The following is a 21440-nucleotide window of genomic DNA, read 5'->3' on the forward strand; positions in this document are numbered from 1 at the left end:
TCCTCGGGAAACCGTGTCTTCATGGACCTCGCTTTGTACAGGGGCATCGTCATGCAGGAACAGGTTTGGGCCTCTTGAAGAGACATTGTAATGTTACAGCATACAAAGACATTCTATACAATTGTGTACTTCCAACTTTGTGGAAACATTTTGGGGAAGGAACACATATGGGTGTGATGGTCAGGTGTACACAAACTTGTGGAATTAGTGATGACAGTTTTACAGCCTTATAAAATAAACTAGCCAAATATTACGGCTTTTTTTTTTTTCAACCAAAACATTTTTATGTTTCAAGTACTTCCTGTTTGATGTTGACCACACCCCCTTTAATCCTACTCCTGAGATACCCGGAATCCTGACCCCTTCTGCTCTCTGGACCTGCCTGATCCATCCTGATGCCCTACTTCTGATTACACAATTGCACTTTTTAACCAATTATAGAAGGGATTTATTTATTTATTTATAATCGCACTATCCGGTGTCACCCAGATGAGGACGGGTTCCCTTTTGTGTCTGGTTCCTCTCAAGTTTTTCCTTGCCATCTTCACCTCTGGCTTGATCATTAGGGATAAATTTATCCATTTATACATTGAATTGATCTATTTCTGTAAAGCTGCTTTGTGACAATGTCCGTTGTTAAAAACACTATATAAAAGATAAAATTGAATTGAATTGAATTGAATATGATGTCACATGATTTAAGCCATGGCATTTCTATCAAGCAGTTCCATAGGAAAGGGTTTAGTATCTTTGACTTTCACTCATCAGGCTAGATGTTAATGCAAACACCATCTATTTTGTAAAAGGTGTGTATTTTTATTGGAATTTTAATATTTCACCCTCATTTGCTTTCATAAATATAGTTTAAACTAGTTACACAAAATAGTTACACTCAGGACCTTAAGGACAAAAATGTCCCAAACGAAACACATTCAAACTGCAATATTTAATCCCTGTGACGTTTAAAATCAAAAATCAAAGTCAGTGAAAGTGAGAAAAAATATTAATATATAATAATTTTATGACAGTTTTTTGACATGGACATTTTTGTCCTTTATGGACCTGAGTGATAGGGTTTTTATGTTTTTGTTTTAATCTGACACTGCATAGAAAACATGAATGCATCAAAATTAATATTGTTGTTAATCACTGACACATCCAAGACTGGAATAATCAAAGAAAAAAAAATCTGATTAGCATTTAGTATATGGAAAATAATTACTATTTTTCTTTAAAATAAATAAATAAATAAAAATAAAAATCTGTGGCTCTATGTAAACAAACAAGCAGTCAAAGGGTTACAATTCTGAAAATTAATGAATGTTTGGTAATTATGAAAAAAATCTACGTCAGTGAAAGTGGAAAAAAAGATTAATATATAATATTTTTATGACAGTTTTTAGACATGGACATTTTTAAATAACTTTTTTTAATTGGCGCACAAGGGTTAATCCAGCAGGTGTCGCTAGAAACCATTTTGCTTGAATTCGCCACAGAACTAGAGAAGAAGAAAAGACAGGATATGACACTGCGTTCTGCTGTCAAACCCGGGCTGAATCCCAAATACCTCTCTAGTGCACTAGTTGAAAGGGATGCAAATCATTGCTCCATGCCCTACATAGTGCACCCTTACAGGGGACACGAAGGTGTTTGGGATTGAACCAGCGGCTAGTTTCAGTGGTGTAAACATTTCTCCTTTTACAGTGTCCAGCTCCTTTATGTCCATTTTAAAGCTGTTTATTTGGGGGGGACGTTTGTGTAGTTCGTGTCCGAAAGAAGGAAGGGCCCGAAAGAAGAGGGCTGCTTTGTAATTGGTGCTTTTCCGAGCTGCGATGAGTGATGTTGTTGAGAAGACCCTCAGTGCTCTCCCGGGTCTGCTGTCGCTGGATTCTCAGCCTGGAGCCTCCAAACTTTCACCCACCTCCAAATTAGGACACCTGGTCAGAAACATCACTGAGCTGACATCCAAAAATGTGAGTGTTTACCATCATGTCTCCTTCTCTGACACAGACACAGTGCCTTATTTATTGTTAATTAATTCATTACTTGATTGATTGATTGATTACTTTTCTGTCATCAGCCTGGAGCAGTGAAGTGCTAACTCATCATTCTTGTTTTCAGGAAGAAGAGAAGCTCATCACTAAAGAGCTGGCTGCTATTAAAGATCAGATTTCATCACCTTCTACTACAATGGTAAACTTTGGTGCTTTATAGCCCTGATGCCCAGTCTGTCTGCCTGTCTGTCTGTCTGCCTGCCTGTCTGTCTGCCTGCCTGCCTGCCTGCCTGCCTGCCTGCCTGCCTGTCTGTCTGTCTGTCTGCCTGTCTGTCTGTCTGCCTGCCTGTCTGCCTGCCTGCCTGTCTGTCTGCCTGTCTGCCTGCCTGCCTGTCTGTCTGCCTGCCTGCCTGTCTGTCTGACTTCCTGTCTGCCTGTCTGCTTGCCTGTCTGTCTGTCTGCCTGCCTGCCTGTCTGCCTGTCTGCTTGCCTGTCTGTCTGTCTGTCTGTCTGCTGTTGTAGACTCCTTGCACCATACATTTCACAATTTGTTTATATATTAATTTTCCTGTTCAGAGACAAATGAGGGAGCTGATGGTGAGAGCCATGTATTGCGAGATGCTCGGATATGAAGCCTCTTTTGCTTACATCCATGCCATCAAACTGGCTCAGCAAGGCACAGTACTGGAGAAGAGAGTTGGTATGTTACGCGAAATTAATATCAGTCAGGATGCTTGATGATCATCTGGAGCTGATTTTCCGCTCGGTGTGCTTGTGTTCATGTGATCGCAGGTTACCTGGCAGTGTCACTGTTTCTTAACGAGAGTCATGAACTGCTGTTACTGCTGGTCAATACTGTTTTAAAGGTGGGTATGTTTATTGGTTTCATTACATACCGGAATATATGTATATAATAATAATAATAATAATAATAATAATATACATATTCATACACACTACTGGTCAAGTTTAGACACACTCATTCTTTATTTTTACCCCCCCCCACAATTTAGAAGAATAGTAATAAAGTCGTCAAAACTCTGGAGTAACACAAATGGAACTATGGGAATTATTTTGTGATAAAAAAAAAAAAATCCAAAATAAATCTACATAATTTAATATTTTAGCATCTTCAAAGTCGACACTTTTTGCCTAGAATTTCCAGAAATGTATTCTTGGCGTTTTCACGACCGATTTCTTGAGGAATTTCCCTGAGATGCTTTTTTAAACAGTATTAAAGGAGTTCACACCGACGCCGGACTTTTATCGGCTGCTTTTCGGAATATTTCACTCCGTTTTTTTTTGTAAATAAAGATATCTCTCTAATAACTATTCATTATAACTCATTCAAATAAATGTAATCTTATCGCACTACTTTATCTCCGTGTATGATTTAGAGTGGGCGGATTCTAGATCTAACGACCCGTATATAAAATAACTTAGGAAAATGAACTGCTATTCTTATCTTTTCAGTCAGATTCTTCGCGCTGCAAACATCAATGACAGCTTTAACTTGTCAACGCTGGGATGTGACCATGGTACAAGCGGGATAAACCACGGCTAGGCGTGCGTTACACCGTTTTAACGCACTCCGCTTCGCGTCGGCTGGTTCTTTTCTTCTCCGTTGTGCATTAAAAACGTGTAATGCACACCTAGCCGTGGATTATCCCCTTATATAAAGCACGGATTATCAACATGGGGGTTGCAACTGCGGCACTAAAAAAAATAATAATTAGGTAAATAATACACTATAGTCATGATTAGATTCATGATACTGGTTTTCAATCCGATTCTCAGAACAATTTGAGCAAAATTTGAATGAAGAAAAATGATGACTGATGAAATGAAATGAAAAGACTCCTTTTTTTTATTTCTTAATCAGTGCAAAACGGTGTGCATTTTTGTCTGTATAAAACGATATAAATCAGAAATGGCTATGAACAGAGGTTTGTAAACAAAATGTACGACAGGTTGACCATATTTTAAAAAGAAATAAATGTTTAAATTATCTACAAAAAAATCTGACCGGATAAATCATGTGTCCTGGGGACCTGGGAAAATGATCGACTGAAGCGTAATGAGCTCTGTAGCAGGACTAGAGCTCCAAAGTCAGCTAAAATGACCGGTTTCCACAGCCTTTGGTGGTGTTTGAAAGCTACTGAAGAGTTCTCTTTAACCGTAATGTGGTTGGGTAATCTTAAAACATATAATATGATAGAAATTTCATATGATGGTACTTGAAGGGATTTCTATGTAACACAATCTTTAGTTTTGCAAACTGCCAGCAAAACAGTAGCGTTGCATTCTCAACAAAAAAAAGGTTTATTTAATGCAAGTTCAATAACATGTTTATTTAATGTCTATAACAGAACAACATAATTCAACGCAGATAAAGAAATCTGTAAAATGTCCTGTACTAGAAGTCGACCGATAGTGGATTTTACCGATAACCAAGTTGGGCAGTTTTTAAAATTGATACTGGATGAAAACATAACACTAAAAAATAAACAGTACTGACTATGCCATGAGAATGTACTGTACTTCTTTTTTTTTTAAAAATGAAATATGATTAATAAACTAATAATAAATATAAAAATAAGATATACATTCAAACTGAACCAAAATAACACTCCAGAAAACAAATTTAAAAAAAAATAGAGACATCCAAAAATGAATAAAAAAACACTTACAATATCACAACAAAAATTGTCAGTGTTTTTGTTTCGCCTCTAGAGGCCGCTCTCGCACCGTATAATGACAGCGGACCTTCTCAGCCACTCCGCAACGGATGCAAACCTGAAAAACTATAGGTGATAACCCATAGTTTCAGCAATCGGCAAAACTGATCAATCAGTCGAACGCTATTCTGTACAACCTTTAACAATTTGCAGAATGTTAACATCTAATCAGATTTAATAATTGTTTTATAATAAAAACACTGAAGATTCCTGTGATATGACAATATGATTGTGACGCAGTTTATTATATGACCGTTCCCTAGTGCGGAAGCTGGTCATCTGTTTAAATACATAAATAAACTTTAAAGCATAACTTTATTATTTACAGGATCTTCAAAGCACCAACCTCATTGAGGTCTGCATGGCTCTGACTGTTGTAAGTCAGATATTTCCCAAAGACATGATCCCGTCCATTCTGCCCCTGGTAGAAGAGAAGCTGTCTCATCAAAAGTAAGCAATCAAATCCGATTGAACTAAAGAGTTTCGAGTGCATGTCCTTGCTCATGTCCGGCATGTGTTTTTAGGGAAATCATTCGACGGAAAGCCGTACTTGCTTTGTACAAGTTCTACCTGATCGCTCCGAACCAAGTGCAGCATATTCACAGCAAGTTTCGGAAAGCCTTGTGTGACAAAGATCCTGGAGTCATGATGTCCTCGTTACACATCTACCTACGGATGATTAAGGTCTTCACTTCTTCACAGGATTTCCTTCCTCTCTCCATATGCATAGAAACATTTAGCTGCATGTGATAGAACTCTTCATTGAGAATATAATATATGAGTCACTTCTATAGCCCGTATATTAGGCAGCTTTTTTACCCCTCCCTGTTTGCTGCAGTACCCGTGACCCATTACGCCTGACTTGTTTTCAGGAGAACCCGGACAATTACAAGGAGCTGACGAGCAGCTTTGTAACCATCTTGAGGCAGGTGATTGGAGGGAAGCTGCCAATGGACTTTAATTACCACAGTGTCCCCGCTCCGTGGCTGCAGATCCAGCTGCTCCGCATCGTGTCTCTGCTGGGGAAAGAGGACCAGAGGTACACCCTGGAGCTGAAACAGACACTGTCTAAACGCAATACTGCCTTAATTATATAGAAATACATTTTACACCACTTTTATACCACAGCGCTGTTGAAATCTTCATTCTGATTGGCTAGAAAATGTTGACCCTGACAGTCGTTCCAGCTGAAAGCGAATCACAGGTTTATATTCATGCTCTCATGCAGTCTCATACAATGTTTTATCGTTTCTATAATCACAACAGGGAAAAGCTTCGTATACATTCGCTGAGCACTTTATTAGGAACACTATACTAATACCGGGTCGGGCCTCCATTTGCCCTCACAACAGCCTCAATTCTTCATGGCATGGACTCCACAAGATGTTGGAGACGTTCCTTTGCGATTCTGGTCCATGTTCACGCAATTCCTGCAGATGTTTTTTCATGCCGTGAACCTCCACAATCTACCACATCCCAAAGGTGATGTGGTATTTAGATGCGGTGACTGGGAAGGCCACCGAAGAACACCGAACTCATCGTTAATGAAACCAGTTTGAGACGACTTTCTCTTTGTGACATCATGCACTCATAGCAGAAGTGGAAACCGACGTGGTCTTCTGTTGTTGTAGCCCACAATCCACCTGAAGGGTCGACGTATTGTGCGTTCTGAGATGCTTTTCTGCTCACCACAGTTCTACCGAGTGGTTATCTGAGTTCCTCTCTCTCTCGTGCTGGCGCTCGCGACTCCTTTCATAAATGTTAAATAAATGTCTCCTGACAAAAACTTCAACGAGTGCACGATTTTCTTTGTTAAACATCAGAACACATTTTAAAAAAATCTGTATACTGTCAGTCTTGGATTATGTGGGGCGTAATGTCACGTCAGAAACATTAACGTATTAGGGCTGTTGTACGAAAATACTACACCCAATCGGATCGGAGAGTTCGACCGCGCTGTGGTACGATTTCCTCTAACGGCACGTTCTGTTGTGTTTTACTCCTTACACACCGCTTTCTATAACCATGCTTCCAAGCTGTTCGTTTACAAATCAAGCTCGGTGCTAAATGATGCTTTTCACGCTCCTAGCACGAGCGAGCTGATGTACGAGGTCTTGGATGAGTCTCTGCGCCGAGCGGAAACGAACCACAACATTACTTATGGTAAGTTTTCCTCAGACTGAAATTTGTGTTGTAAATTATTAGTGACATGCCTTGCTTTGACTGACCACATATATCTATCTATCTATCTATCTATCTATCTAATATATATATATATATATATGTGTGTGTGTGTGTGTGTATGTATGTATGTATGTGTATATATATGTATATATGTATATCAAAAAAATGATATTTTCCCTCCCCAGCAATTCTGTATGAGTGTGTTAAGGCGATCTATACCGTATACCCTAAAGCCGAGCTGCTGGAAAAAGCAGCGAGATGCATCGGAAACTTTGTGCTGTCTCCGAAGATCAACCTGAAGTACCTGGGTAAAGTACATACCCCCCCCCCCCCCCCCCCCGTCTGACTCTCATTCTCTCGAGAGCTTTTAGAACTAATGTCCAAACCACACACTTACTGTGTAAATGTTCTATTTGTCTTCTCTCTCGCTCTCTCTCGCTCTCGCTCTCTCTCTCTCACTCTCTCTCGCCCTCTCTCGCTCTCTCTCGCTCTCGCCCTCTCGCCCTCTCTCTCGCCCTCTCTCGCTCTCTCTCTCTCTTTCTCTCTCGATCTCTCTCTCTCTCTCTCTCTCTTTCTCTCTCTCTCTCTTTCTCTCTCTCTCTCTCTCTCTCTTTCTCTCTCTCTCTCTTTCTCTCTCTCTCTCTTTCTCTCTCTCTCTCTTTCTCTCTCTTTCTCTCTCGCTCTCTGAAAACTACAGGGTTGAAAGCTTTAACATACGTGGTTCAGTATGATGCCAACCTCGCTCTGCAGCACCAGATGACTATTATCGAATGTTTGGATCACTCAGACCTCATCATCAAGAGAGAGGTGAGGGATTCAAAATGCAGCTCTCATCTTATTCTATCAAAGTAACTCCTGTATGAACTCTTCTTCTTTTAGAGAAAACACACTCCCACACACACACACACACACACACACACACACACACAGATAAGCTTGAATGCTTTTCTGTTGCACCACTCAGGAGCCCCTTCATCTAAGTAATTAATATAACTGCGAGGTTAGATAAGTCACATGAGCTGTTTTCTGCTGCAGAGATTTGTCAAGTACTTAAATATCCCCTGTAGTTTTAGTACTTGTAATAAGGGCTTAAAACCCGGGTCGACATCTGAAACGTCGTCTCCCAGTTGAAGACGTCTGCTCTCCTGGAAATCTCTCTCAAGACACTCATGGTCTGCTTAACTGACCGGATTCGAGCTGATATTAATGCAAGGGCAGGAGTACAGTGGTATTAGAGAAGAAAGGCAACAAATCTTATGTCTGGGAAGCTATTATTAGTCATTTATGAAGAATAGCAGACTATATTTTCAGCCTTTGATCATATGCACAACACGGGACGGCTGTGGATCAGGTGGTAGAGCGGGTTGTCCAGTAATCGTAGGGTTGGCGGTTCGATTCCCGGCCCACGTGACTCCGCATGCCGAAGTGTCCTTGGGCAAGACACTGAACCCCAAGTTGCTCCCGATGGCAAGTTAGAGTCTTGCATGGCAGCTCTGCTACCATTGGTATGTGAGTGTGAGTGTGAATAGGTGAATGAGGACCAGTGTAAAGTGCTTTGAATAAAAGATCTATATAAGTGCGCCATTTACTATTTAAGAATGTTATTTAGCGTTGCGTATCTCAATCCCGTCCTCTCTACTCCTCCTCCCCCTCCTCTTTTCTTTCCCTCAGACTTTAGAGCTGCTCTTCAGGATCACGAACGCTCAGAACGTCACCGTGATCGTGGAGAAAATGTTGGGATTCCTCCGGCTTTGTAACGATAACTACACCATCGTCGATCTTGTGGGAAAAGTGGCCGAGTTGGCTGAAAAATATCCTTTTATTGTCGCAAGAAGTTCCCTTCTATATGGTGGACCAAATATTATTTTAGAAAGATTATGTACTTCCGTTAAATATCAGCATACCTGTGTAGTCTGGTGTATAGTGTAGTCTAGTATGGTGCATTTCTGAATTATAGTCAATAACTGAGATCTTGAGCGCAGACGTAGAGGGATGACGTATAGCTGTGTTTGTATGTTTTCGAAAGACCGATTTTTCAAAATTATTGGCACTCTTACGATGAATATTTTATGACACTTGACTTGGAGAGAATAACAGCTCTTCCTGTAACGTCATAGGTTGGAGAGGGTCAGCGTCCATCTGCCTCTTTTGTGTTGAAAATTTTCGTGTGTGTGTGTGTCCCATAGTAATAGATGATGAAGGGATTTTACAGGTGTTCTGTTTCATATTTATACGCCATTGAAACAGTTATAGAGTTCCTTGGGATTGAGAGTACGTGAAAAATAATATTAATTTTTTTCAAGAATGAGAATTTTGTTTTATTTTTATTTCAAATATTATTAGATGGTTCTTTTAATTCTCCTAGTGCTTGAGTGGAAAAAGGTATTTATTTGATATTCATACAATAATCTTTGCTGATTTGTAAGAAATTTGCCAATACTTTTGGAAGACGCTGTGAATGTTTTGAAGTATACAAGGTGATGTAGGTTATGGACGGTTTTTGTGGGTATGTTCCTATAAAAGTGCTGTACGTATGCTCCAGATAACGAGTGGTTCATTCAGACTATGAACGCAGTGTTCTCTCTCGGTGGTGACCTGATGCAGCCGGATATCCCCAACAACTTCCTCAGGCTGCTGGAAGAGGGTAAAACTGCATCCAGTACACTTTCAGAAGCTCGTTTCTTTGGCGTCGGGAACAGGACGGGGTGAAGAGCCGTCTGGTTTGACTTCGGTAGGTGTGTGTTTCAGGTTCAGACGTGGAGGAGGAGGACCGGCAGCTCAGGCTGTATGCAGTGGACTCGTATATGGCAGTGCTGAAGGGCGACTGTTCACACCTGCCCCAGTGTTTCCTACAAGTCATCAGCTGGGTGGGTACACACACACACACGGACACACACACGGACACAGACATGCACACGCACACATATGCGCACGGACACACACGTACACACACATGTACACACACGCACAGAGTCACAGACCCACACACACAGGGAAAAACACAGAGACACAGACAGACGCACAGAGACAGACAGACTCACAGACACAGACGCACAGAGACAGAGACCCACACACACGGGGACAAACACAGAGACACAGACAGACGCACAGAGACAGACAGACGCACAGAGACAGACAGACGCACAGACAGACACAGACGCACAGAGACAGACAGACGCACAGACAGACACAGACGCACAGAGACAGAGACCCACACAGACAGGCGCACAGAGACAGACAGGCGCACAGAGACAGACAGGTGCACAGAGACAGACAGGCGCACAGAGACAGACAGACGCACAGACACACACACAGACACAGACGCACAGAGACAGAGACCCACACACACAGGGACAAACACAGAGACACAGACACAGACGCACAGAGACACAGACAGACGCACACAGACAGACAGACGCACAGACAGACACAGACGCACAGACACAGACAGATGCACAGACAGCCACAGACGCACAGAGACAGAGACCCACACACAGAGGGACAAACAGAGACACAGACAGGCGCACAGAGACAGACAGGCGCACAGAGACAGACAGGCGCACAGACACACACAGACACACAAGGACAGAGACAGACAGACAGATACAGAGACGCACACACAGAGACAGACACGCAGAGACACACAGACACGCAGAGACACACACACAGAGACACACACACAGAGACACAGACACACACAGAGATACAGACACACACACACACACACACACAGACACACACAGCTTCTATCACTATTAGAAATGGCATGATGCCACTTTATATTTTCCGACACCGGAACCTTGAATATCAGCCGAGATCAACACCCTTCCATTATTTTTCTTCACAAAACTAATCAAAATATTTACAGTTGTTTTAAATGAAGGGAAAAAAGTAGCTAAAACATGACTCATACAAAGTTACAGCATTTTTAAATTCAGTTACACTCTCTTACAAACATCGCAAAACGCATTGAGTATATGGAAATATTTTCCAGTTCCAATAAAAATAAAGACCTTTAACATGAGGTACTGCCGCACAGCTGACACGGTAGCAACTCCCACATATTGTGTTTGCTGTCCTGAAAATAGCTCACTGGTTGTTCACGTTGTCATGGTTACCGTTAGGCCACATGACTCCTGCTATCACATGACCTATTTAAACCTGCTTTATGTTGGTGTGCTTTCATATTTCAGACTATATTTGTTACAGGATTGAATCGAATTAGTTTCTTCTTTTTCCGATATTTGATCCACTTTTTTTTTTTCTTTTCTTCCCTGGTGTTGGCCTGATACCAATCCTGTGTCTGATTGCTGTCATTTCTAATTATTATCTTCATATACATATACTGTACATATGTTTCGTATGTATACATATTCCCAAACTAAATCTCAGTATCCAAAAAAAACAAACAAAAAAAAACCCTCTATGTGGTCAAAAGTTTGTGGACACTTGATCATCACACCCATATGTGTTCCTTCCTTCAGTGATTGGAAGCACACAATTGTGTAGAGTGTCTTTGTTTTGCTGTAGAATTACAAGAGGCCCAAACTTGTTCCAGCTTGACAGTGCTCCTGTGAGCTCCATGAAGACATGGTTTGCCAAGGTTATTGCGGAACAACTCGAGTGTCCTATACAGACTCCTGACCACAACCCCACTGAACACCTTTGGGATGAACTGGAAAGCCGACCGCATACCAGACCTCCTCGCCCGACTGCATCCCAGACCTCCTCACCCGACATCAGTACCTGACAGTACCTCACTAACGCTCGTGTAGATGAATGAACACAAATCCCCACGGCAACGCTCCAAAATCTAATGGAAAGCCTTCCTAGAAGAGCGGAGGTTATTATAACAGCAAAAAGGGGGGATAAATCTGGAATGGGATGCTCAACAAGCACATATGGTTGTGATGGTCAGGTGTCCACATACTTTTGCCCCCAAATTCAGAAGACATATTTTAGAAATAACAAAGTCTGTGTCTGTCTGTCTCTCACCCCCATGATCTCAACTCTAATGAGGTATATTACCTACCACGCTCGTCTTATTCTCTCTCTCTCTCTCTCTTTCTTATTAGCCATGCAAGAAACCTGCGAGGAACATTGTTTATATTCAAATCCTTCATACTATATTTAGCAAAAACTCATATGAAGACATATATTTTGAAATTGCTTTTCAGAGGTATTTTTTTCCGAGTAACCCCATTTTTCCGTGTTCTGTTATCAGGTGCTTGGAGAGTACTCCTGCGTGAGGGAAGGCCTGGATCAGCGTGAGGTCGTGGTGCTCCTGAAGAAGCTGTTGGAGCAGAGAGGAGTGAGCTCAGAGACCAGGAGCTGGGTGCTGTGTGCTCTCACTAAGCTGTGTACGAGCTCTGGATCTGCAGAGCTGGTACTGGAGCTGGCAGAGAGCTCGGCCTCGTCCCTGGACACGGTTCTGCGCCAGCAGGCTTATGAGCTTCTGTGTCTCAGCCGGGACTCGCAGCTCCACGCTCGGGTACTGCACCAATCCAGAGCCAGCACGCAGGTGAGGATCATCTATTAAAATTCAATTTCCTAGCTTTCACTTCAGAATCGAATTTTGTTATTCAGTTAACTCTTTGGCTATTTTATCATTTATTTTTATATCATTGTATTTAGTTTTTACTTTATCTGTAATTTGCTTTTGCTCAGCTTTATATTTCCTACAAAACGCATTTTAATGTTATATCTATTTAATGTTTTTCTGATAATTTTTTTAATTCTACATTTCTATGTTCTATTTATGAAAATATTTGTTATTTTTTAAAAATTGTTTGGGTTTTTTTCTTTCCCCTTTGTTTGCGTTACTTGTTTGTTTTGTACTCCGTTTATTTTAATTGCCCGTTCTTTTTCGCGTACACCTTTAAGCATTTGATTTTATTCGATTTAGAAAATTGCAACATGAATAAAGTCATTATTGTTATTATTAAAACCCATTCATCAAAGGCGAAACCTTTTTTTTTTTTTTTTTTGCCGTGTGTGTGTGTGTGTGAGACACAGGTGGACTCCTCTCTCTCATTTCTAGATGGGTTTGTATCTGAAGCTCTAGCTGCAGGAGCTGCTCCGTATAAACCCCCTCATCAGAGACAGGAAGAGCTGTGTCAGCAGAGAGGTACTGCCATGCTCTGAACCCTGTTTCATGATTACCTTCTTGCATGATTAAGTACGCTGTATAGCACTACAGGAAAAGTGTGAACAAATTTAATGCTGCTGTGTAGAGTTATATAGAAGGCCGGAGACAAAATAAAAAATAACAGAAATACCCAAACCTACACTACCGGTCAAAAGTTTGTGGACGCTCGGCTGAGATGTTTCTCGTGATCTTAAAAAGCTTTTGATCTGAAGCTGCGTGATTAAATGTGTGAAATCGGTGTTGTAGACAAAAATATCATCGTGCCGACGTGTGCGTTCCTTTCATTAGAAAACTAAAAAAAATTTTTAAACGGACGACTCGGAGCGAAATATTCCGAAAAGCAGCGGATAAGAGTCCGGCGTTGGTGTGAACTCCTTTAATACTGTTTAAAAAAGCATCTCAGGGAAATTCCTCAAGAGATCGGGTGAGAAAACGCCAAGAATACATTTCTGGAAACTCTAGGCGAAAAGGGCGTCTACTTTGAAGATGCTAAAATATTAAATTATTTTCAATTTATTTAGTATTTTTTATCACAACATAATTCCCATAGTTCCATTTGTGTTACTCCAGAGTGTTGATGACTTTATTATTATTCTAAAACGTGAAAAAAATGAAAATAAATAAAGAATCAGTGTGTCTAAACGTTTGACCGGTAGTGTGTATGTATATGAAGTGATTGAATGGCGTGAATAATTTGTTGATGGGGAATAAGACAACGCCCAACAAGACGCCGTTTCTTTTCTGTGTTTCTCCCTAGCGCTGAGTTTGGAGCCGTACGGACTGTCTCTGCCTGTGGGCATGTCCTCTTGTACGCTCACAGATAGACAGTCTCCAACTCTCCTGTCTGTGAGTTCTGGCCTCTCTGGTAACAGCACTGAACCATCCCTTAGGACAGAGTGAGTATGAACTTGCAGACATATATAGACCTCCACCCCAGATCAACAGCATTTTAGCTTGAGGTTAGTTGTGTATTTCTGTAGTATCTTTTCCTTATTGTCAGTCATTAAGCGTTTCAAATCATCATGTCGCGTTATACCTATACGAGTGAGGGAAATTCTTGGGTTTCTTGTGATGTGTTACTTATCGTTTCTATAGTAATAAGTTTTGTTTACAGAGCGAGCACGCTCGTGTTGGACGGTGTGAAGAGGGTGTGGGGGAAGGAGGGTTATCTGTCTCAGAAAGAGTCTTCAGAAACGTCGGCGGTTGTAGACGAGCTGAAGAGTGTACTTCAGTCATGCAACCAGGAAGTGGCTACACACGCTCCCCAGCCCCAGCTTGAGCCTCCACACGTGGACCAGGAGAAGCAGCAGCTGGCGTCGTCTCTGTTTGTTGGACTGGGCTCTCAAAACTCCATATCTCTGGTGGGTTTACTGTAAATAAAAACACTTTTCTACCACACAGTACAGTACGGCATGGCTCGGTAAACTAACAGCTATCCTGTAATTGTTGATGTTTCCACTGGCAAGGAATTTGCTTCGTGACTAAGTACCTGCTTTGAATTTGATTAACCTTCCTGCCTACGTCAGTCAAGCCAGGACATAGGGGTGGAGCTCGAAATAGACCCAGCAATTGGTTAGTGTCCAGATGATTCCACTTTTCCTCCGGACACTGCAGTATAGTATAGACAGTACAGGAATAGTTGTGTAACTCGGTTTCTTTAAACTCTCTGGGTCTCGTGTTTAAAAGTTCACCCTGTAAAAAGGGGCACGTGACATCCATTGATCAGCCATAACATTAAAACCACTGGCAGGTGAAGTGAATAACCCTGATTTTCATGTTACAAAGGCACGTGTCAAGGGGTGGGATATATTTATTAGACAGCAAGTGAACGGTCAGTTCTCGAAGTTGATGTGTTGGAAGCAGGAAAAATGGGCAAGTGTAAGGATCTGAGTGACTTTGACAAGGGATAAATCGTGATGGTTAGACGACCGGGTCAGAGCATCTCCAAAATGCCAGCAAAAAAAAAAAAAGGGTGTAATGCACATTTATTGGAATCAGCTGAAGGGTTTAATGCCTTTTATACCATAGTGCTGTTAAAGTAATGATTGAATTTGTATAAAAGCAGGGCTCTGGCGGTAGTGTTTGCTCCAAGGCAGATATCAGGTTTATATTAATGCGCTTGTTCCGATACGTTTTCATTTCTGTAGTAATGACCTGTGCAGCTGTTTTTATTGTTTTTTAAGTTTTCTCCTCGGGCCTAAAACTGAGGCTGGTATGGAAACAAATGTACATTTCTTCATTTAGCGGACGCTTTTATGCAAAGCGACTTACAAATGAGAAAATACAAGCAAAGCGATATATCAAGCGGAGAACAATACAACTAGTGCTACTGTACAAGATTTATTCATTGAGTTCCAGAAGAAGCAAAGCGCACAGAGTAGAGGTGTAAGTGCCAGAGTGAGTTTTTTTTTTTTTTTTTTTTTATGGGATGGTTAGGTGTTCACGGAAGAGGTGGGTCTTTAGCTGTTTTTTTTTGAAGATCCACAACATTAAATGTAATGAATGATTAAAAACATATTACATGCCATCCAGCTAGAGCCATATCTCACTGCAGTTCTTATCTGGTTTCCCACTTGAGCCTGGCTAGTACCTGGATGGGAGACCTACTGGGGGAAAAACTAAGGTTGCTGCTGGAAGTGGTATTAGTGAGGCCAGCAGGGGGCGCTCACCCTGTGGTCTGTGTGGTTCCTAATGCCCCAGTATAGTGACGGGGACACTATATTGTAAAAACAGCACCATCTTTTGGATGAGACGTTAAACCGAGGTCCTGACTCTCTGTGGTCATTAAAAATCCCAGGACACTTATCATAAAGGAGTAGGAGTATAACCCCGGTGTCCTGCTGAAATTCCCCCCATTGGCCCCTTAATCATCTCCATCTCTGAACTGGCTACATCGCTCTCTCCTCTCCACTAATAGCTGGTGTGTGGTGGATGTTCTGGCGCACTACGGCTGCCGTCACAATCATCCAGGTGGATGCTACACACTAGTGGTGGTTGAGGAGATCCCCCGATACTATGTAAAGCACTTTGAGTGTCGAGAAAAGCGCAGTGTAACTGTAATTATGTAAATAATTTTCTGTTAATTTTTCTTTGTTATTAGAGGAATAAAACATTTCAGGATGTGCTAATATAAGGAAAAAAATACACTTGGGTAGTACAACACAATTATTTTCCAATACCAGCATGTGCCGTTGTGTTTTATTTATATACTTATTGATGTTCTCTCCGGGTCAGTTGGAGAAAACTGAGGCTCCAGCTCCTCGATTCAGACGTAAACACCGCCACCACGAGTCAGCAGCATCATCATCATCATCATCGAGCACCAGAGAGACATCCACGGACTCCTCTCAGTCTTCCCGGCGCAGGACGGACGCCTTATACGACAGCTTGCTGGAAGAGGAGCCGGTTACACACCCGCAGGACTCAAACCACACGTCTACCCTGATGTCCACTACAGTAAACGGCAGCTGTGATACGACGCGGCCCAGCCAGACAACCAATGGTTTGGGTGAAAATGAAGCAGACACTGCTGATAGGCTGCTGATCAGACCTGACGCTCCAGCGGACCAAGCCTCAGTAGCGCCTCAAAACGGTTGTCCTGATACCACTGTTCTACACTTACCGTCTGAATTGGAAGACCTGCCTCGCTCTGACGTTATCAGCTTGACCTCTGACCCCCACCTGTCCGTCTCTTGCTGCCGCGTCTACAGAGAAGATGCTCTGCTGCTTGTGCTGTTCGCCTGCAACACCACAGAGACGCCGCTCCGCGATGTCGCCGTTGAACTGAGCTGTGAGGAGCTGGAGGTATGGAGTGAGGGAGCTGTGAGGGAGTTTATTGTTTAAAAGACTCCAATCGAATCATATAAAGATAGTATGTGTTTGTTTAGCTGCATTAAATCAGACCATGTGTTTCGAATATTATTTACACACACTGATGCAGTCCAGCAGTTAGTTTTCTTGTGATATATACATATAATTAAATGCCAGTACAGTGCTAGTTATTTCATCAGTAACATTTAACGATTTTTATCCGATCATTCCGAAAAAGAGCAGAATTGGAGTTTTTTTTTTTTTACCTTAAAAAATGATTGCCTGCATTTTATGACAAATTAACCAAATATCCAAATGAACATATTAACTCTTACACATTCGACTCCCTAAAGATGGCGAGTCTAAGAGGAAACGTGATGGAGCGTTTGGACGGCAGGGATTCATCAGTGTGCCGTTACACTCTGCTGATGGAGAGACCTCACATTCAAGTGACCTTCAGAGGAGCGGTGTTGTACCAAACACAGTCCGGACATTCACACACTCTGCTGTTCTCTGGCCATCTCTCCACTGCTGACTTCATAAGGCATGACCTGCACACGCCAGAACAGTGCTTTACATGATCTGAACCTTCTCTCGACGGGCCTCGTTTACCAAGCGGGATACGAACGGATTTATCCGTGAACCGTTCGTCCGAGCGTGTATGCAGGAAATGTGGCATTCTTGAAAATCACGTAAACTCCTTCGTATCCAAGCCGTGCTCCTGAGTGTGTGTAAATTTACACCGAAGACGACTAACTCGCATACACCGGACTCGATCGACTTCAAATCATAGAGTTTTGCACGAATTACAGCGATTTTATGTATGGAATATTCTGTCGAGTTTAAATAGCTTTTTTTTTTTTTTTAAATTACATTTAGGGAATTTATTTACTTATTTATCATATCATTTACTCTACATATCGAAGTTCTTTGGAGTGTCTATCAAAACCGCATCCTTACCCTGGTTCACTAGGTCAGGGTATCATCTAGTAACTAAGAGTACCATCGAGAACATTATTTGAAAACCAGTCGTTTTATATTATTGGGATTAATTAAAGAATCTGAAATAAAAAAAAAGGGTGCCAATACAAATGAAACACACCATAAAATTTGGACAAAAGAAATGGCACCGTATAACGGGAAGACGAGGCGGTCTGTCCTCTCATGGACCCAAATCTTAAACAGTGCCTCAGCTGATGGAAGATTTAGTGCTTGCTTAATTATAATAATAATAATTATTATTATTATTATTATTATTATTATCATGATTATATGAATATATATATGTGTGTGTGTGTGTGTACATATAATATTAAATATTATTTATACATTATATATATATATATATATATATATATATATATATATATAAATTATTGGCATAGAAGTGAGTCACAATATCTTCCACTGCTGCCTTTCAGCTTTCAGACTTGAAAGCTCGTTTTGTGGGCGTCGCCGAATGCAAATGAGCTGTGCGGGCAGTGCGAGTATGAAGAAAATCAGGGTTTCTGAAACTTTTTGTGAAAACTTTTTATTTGGCTTGCACAAACATTTACACACAACTTTACTAAAAGATTGATAAACGAGGCCCAGTGGTTTTAGCATTTTAGCATGAAACCATTTAATCAAAAACGTTTTGTATGAACGATCACTCTGTGAAATTTGGTTATATGTGATGTTTCTTTTTCTATATTTAACGACATGGGTCGAAAACTCAGGTTGTGGTGTAAAAAACCTATTCTGAGTTCTTTAAACGTACATATAAAGCATTTGTTTGTTTGTTGTTGTTTTCCCGATAGGCCACTGATGCTGAGCACAGAGGAGTATGGTAAATTGTGGCTGTCCTTCTCTAATGATGTGAAGCAGAACCTGAAACTGCTGACCGGTGCTAGAGGACCTCTCATTACCACTCTCGACGCTCTTCAGGAAAGCCTCCGGCTACACACGGTGCACATCATCGGTAAGACGAGTTCATTACTATTTGAAATGTCTGACTAAGCACCTCCTGGCTGAAGATGATTCTCCGACTTGGTTGCAAAGAGCGTCTCGCGTTGTCAGTTCTAGCTGCATTTCTTTTAATATTTTATAAGTTCATAGTATTTTCCAGCGCTTAATGGCGTGTGTATGTTCAGGTTCAGAGGGCATCGTGGCCTGTCGTCTGCTGAGTGGCGCCCCCTGTCTGATGCACTGTCGTGTACATGGCTCCTCTCTGGCTGTATGGCTGCGTTCTCCTCTGAATGCTTTCCCTGACTGTCTCCTCTATCACTGCCAGAGAGTCCTGCAAGAACCCTGAGCATCAGAAACTCTATGCATCAATCCTCAACTGAAATGTCTTACAATCTTCCTGCTAACTCGGTATGATTTGAAGATTATGAACGAAGAAGCCTGTCCGTGGATGTGACGAGATCTTCCTTGAAGTAATGACCGACTGTAAAGCAATACATCGGCTGTCTTTCTTTAACGAACTGCTTTATAATCCTAATGGTATTTTTTTTCTTTCTTTTGTAATTGAACCTAATTCCTGAGCTAAGGTGATGTCACACTAATGGTGTATATCAAAAAAAAAAAAAATATATATATATATATATTTATTGTTTTTCAAACTTTAAACCTTTCTTTCTTTGTCTTTTCATTCCCTTTCTGTCCTTGCACTTATGAACGGACACATTGGAAATGCACACGTTTCGTTTGTTACCGTTTTAATTACAGCAGTATTTGTTATGAAAGACCATTAATGAAGGAGCCATGTCTTCCTTTATAACTGTAGAGGAAATATATTTTATAAAAACGCTATAAACACTATATACGCAGACAAGTGAGTTATGTTACCATTTAAAAATAATAATAATTACTACTGGTGGTTTATTACTGATGACAGACATGAGTAGATTTTCTTAAAACAGGTGCGTGTAGTATGCAAGAAAACATGTTTGTTATATTCTGGATAATTTCACTAACAAGTTCAAAATATAGAGTATTGTTCTAGATGTAGCAGATTTGTGCTGTAGGTAGGAGAAACACTAGGAGGACGTGTACACTAACCAAACCACATATTCACGTTAGAACATAAAAAAAATTCCAGGTTTCTTGTTTTTCTAACACTTTATACCATAATAGTCTAAGCATAATATGATTGGGGGGGGGGGGGGGTATTTTTTTTTCACAAAAATGAAATATTTAATTATTAATTATTCACTAGTTTCAAACCATGTTACCTTTAGTTGTTTAATTTTCCAAGTCCTCTTTTCTCTTGATCTGCGTTTTGCCACAAATTATTGAGTCACGTAGTCAGATTGAAAAGACGGAGAGAATAAAAAAATGAGGTTGCAACATAGTCATAATTATTGCAACCCTGCTGCACTCGATGGGAATGATGTCTTCCCAATCCAGAGGCTGTTTATTGCTTGTCTGGGCTGCGTTTGCGTGGTATGAACCTCATGGCCAGGCTCTGTGTGTCCTCCTCTATGGGCTGCTGTGAGAGGTTGTTGGTTTGCCTGATGGTGCTGACGGTACAGCCGGGCTGAGGACACACCGTGTACTGCGACAGAACCGTCACCAGTACAGCCTTCATCATCACCATAGCTATGTGCTTCCCCACACAGGCACGTGGTCCACAGCCGAATGGCTGGAAGAAACGACTCGGCACCTGTTAGTTCAGGAGTACAGATCAATATCATCGGTTTTTTCTTTTTTTTTAAACAAATGAATTACGCAGCAGGTTGACATTACTGCAACGAGAAAGGGCTTGTAAGTATTATTAAATAGTTTTGCATGCAGTCGGGTATCGTTTGTACATGAAAGTCGATCCAAAGACAAATGATTTTAAAGGCAAAGTGTTTTAAACCTAATTTCGCCTTCATGGATTAATTCCCATAAATGCAACCCACGTCGTAATTACATTGTTCTCGAAGTTCTCCAAGCTGAATTCGTTGGCTTTGGGGAAGAACTCTGCGCTCTTGTGCAGCCGGCCAATGTTCAGAATGATGTTAGTCCCTTTGGCCACCCTGTAGCCTTCGATGAAGTCGTCGTCTAGCGCTCGCCTCATGATGAAATCCACCACAGGATGGAACCGCAAAGACTCCTTTATAAAACTCTCCATCACTGTCAACTTCTGCAGCTCAGCCGGCTCCACCTCCCGTCCACCTGTAAACACGGGTAGGTGTTTTTTCTCTAATTATTAAAAAAGTCATTGTAAGTTTTATACATACTAATCGCTAGGCAATTTCATCGATTTTTACTGTGGAATTAGTTTGATTGTATACAAACATGCTCCATGCTGTGATCTTTTGTGAGAAACGGGACACCTACAAGGAAGGGCGGGAGGGGGGGCTACAGAATTAACGTTACTTTTGATGCTTTATATACTTCTGCAACTAAAAACTACCATGAGCTGAGAGTGTTACCTAGGACATTATGCATCTCCTGCAGTATACACTGCTCCACTTCTGGCTTCTGCTTCAACAGCACCAGCATGAAGAACAGACTGATGGACAGAGTGTCCGGCGCCGCTATCACCATCTCCAACACACACTGCCTCACATCATCTTCTGACATCTCTCCATGATC

General features: G+C 41.3%; 2 protein-coding genes across 3 annotated transcripts in view; one reads left to right on the forward strand and one right to left on the reverse strand.

Moving 5' to 3' along the window:
* Positions 1–1633: 1633 nt before the first annotated feature.
* Positions 1634–19484, forward strand: ap4e1 (adaptor related protein complex 4 subunit epsilon 1). Its single transcript, XM_017485912.3, has 21 exons — positions 1634–1973; positions 2122–2193; positions 2571–2694; positions 2787–2860; positions 5061–5182; positions 5257–5416; positions 5605–5771; positions 6822–6895; positions 7102–7224; positions 7614–7723; positions 8588–8727; positions 9448–9560; positions 9665–9783; positions 12141–12437; positions 12932–13043; positions 13822–13960; positions 14179–14425; positions 16299–16868; positions 17228–17418; positions 18674–18834; positions 19007–19484. Exons 1-21 carry the CDS (start codon positions 1833–1835, stop codon positions 19165–19167), a joined length of 3417 nt encoding a protein of 1138 aa, XP_017341401.1. The 5' UTR covers positions 1634–1832; the 3' UTR covers positions 19168–19484.
* Positions 19485–19562: 78 nt separating this feature from the next.
* The window catches only part of LOC100304581 (P450 aromatase), a 7758-nt gene continuing 5880 nt past the window's right edge, over positions 19563–21440 (reverse strand). For both annotated transcript variants that reach the window (XM_017484523.3, NM_001200163.1), the window contains 3 exon segments: positions 21278–21440; positions 20773–21017; positions 19563–20520 (listed from right to left, as the gene is read on the reverse strand). In XM_017484523.3, coding sequence (XP_017340012.1) covers positions 20272–20520; positions 20773–21017; positions 21278–21440 — 657 coding nt within the window. In that variant the 3' untranslated portion in view covers positions 19563–20271.

This window comes from Ictalurus punctatus, chromosome 14 (assembly GCF_001660625.3).
Source record: "Ictalurus punctatus breed USDA103 chromosome 14, Coco_2.0, whole genome shotgun sequence".
Taxonomy (NCBI): Eukaryota; Metazoa; Chordata; class Actinopteri; order Siluriformes; family Ictaluridae; genus Ictalurus; species Ictalurus punctatus.

Excerpts from the sequence above, each read along its gene's own strand:
- ap4e1 (XM_017485912.3), top strand. The coding sequence starts at position 1,833 with ATGAGTGATGTTGTTGAGAAGACCCTCAGTGCTCTCCCGGGTCTGCTG. Across the intron at positions 2,194-2,570 it reads CATCACCTTCTACTACAATG|AGACAAATGAGGGAGCTGAT; the intron begins GTAAACTTTGGT and ends TTTCCTGTTCAG. Across the intron at positions 2,695-2,786 it reads AGTACTGGAGAAGAGAGTTG|GTTACCTGGCAGTGTCACTG; the intron begins GTATGTTACGCG and ends ATGTGATCGCAG.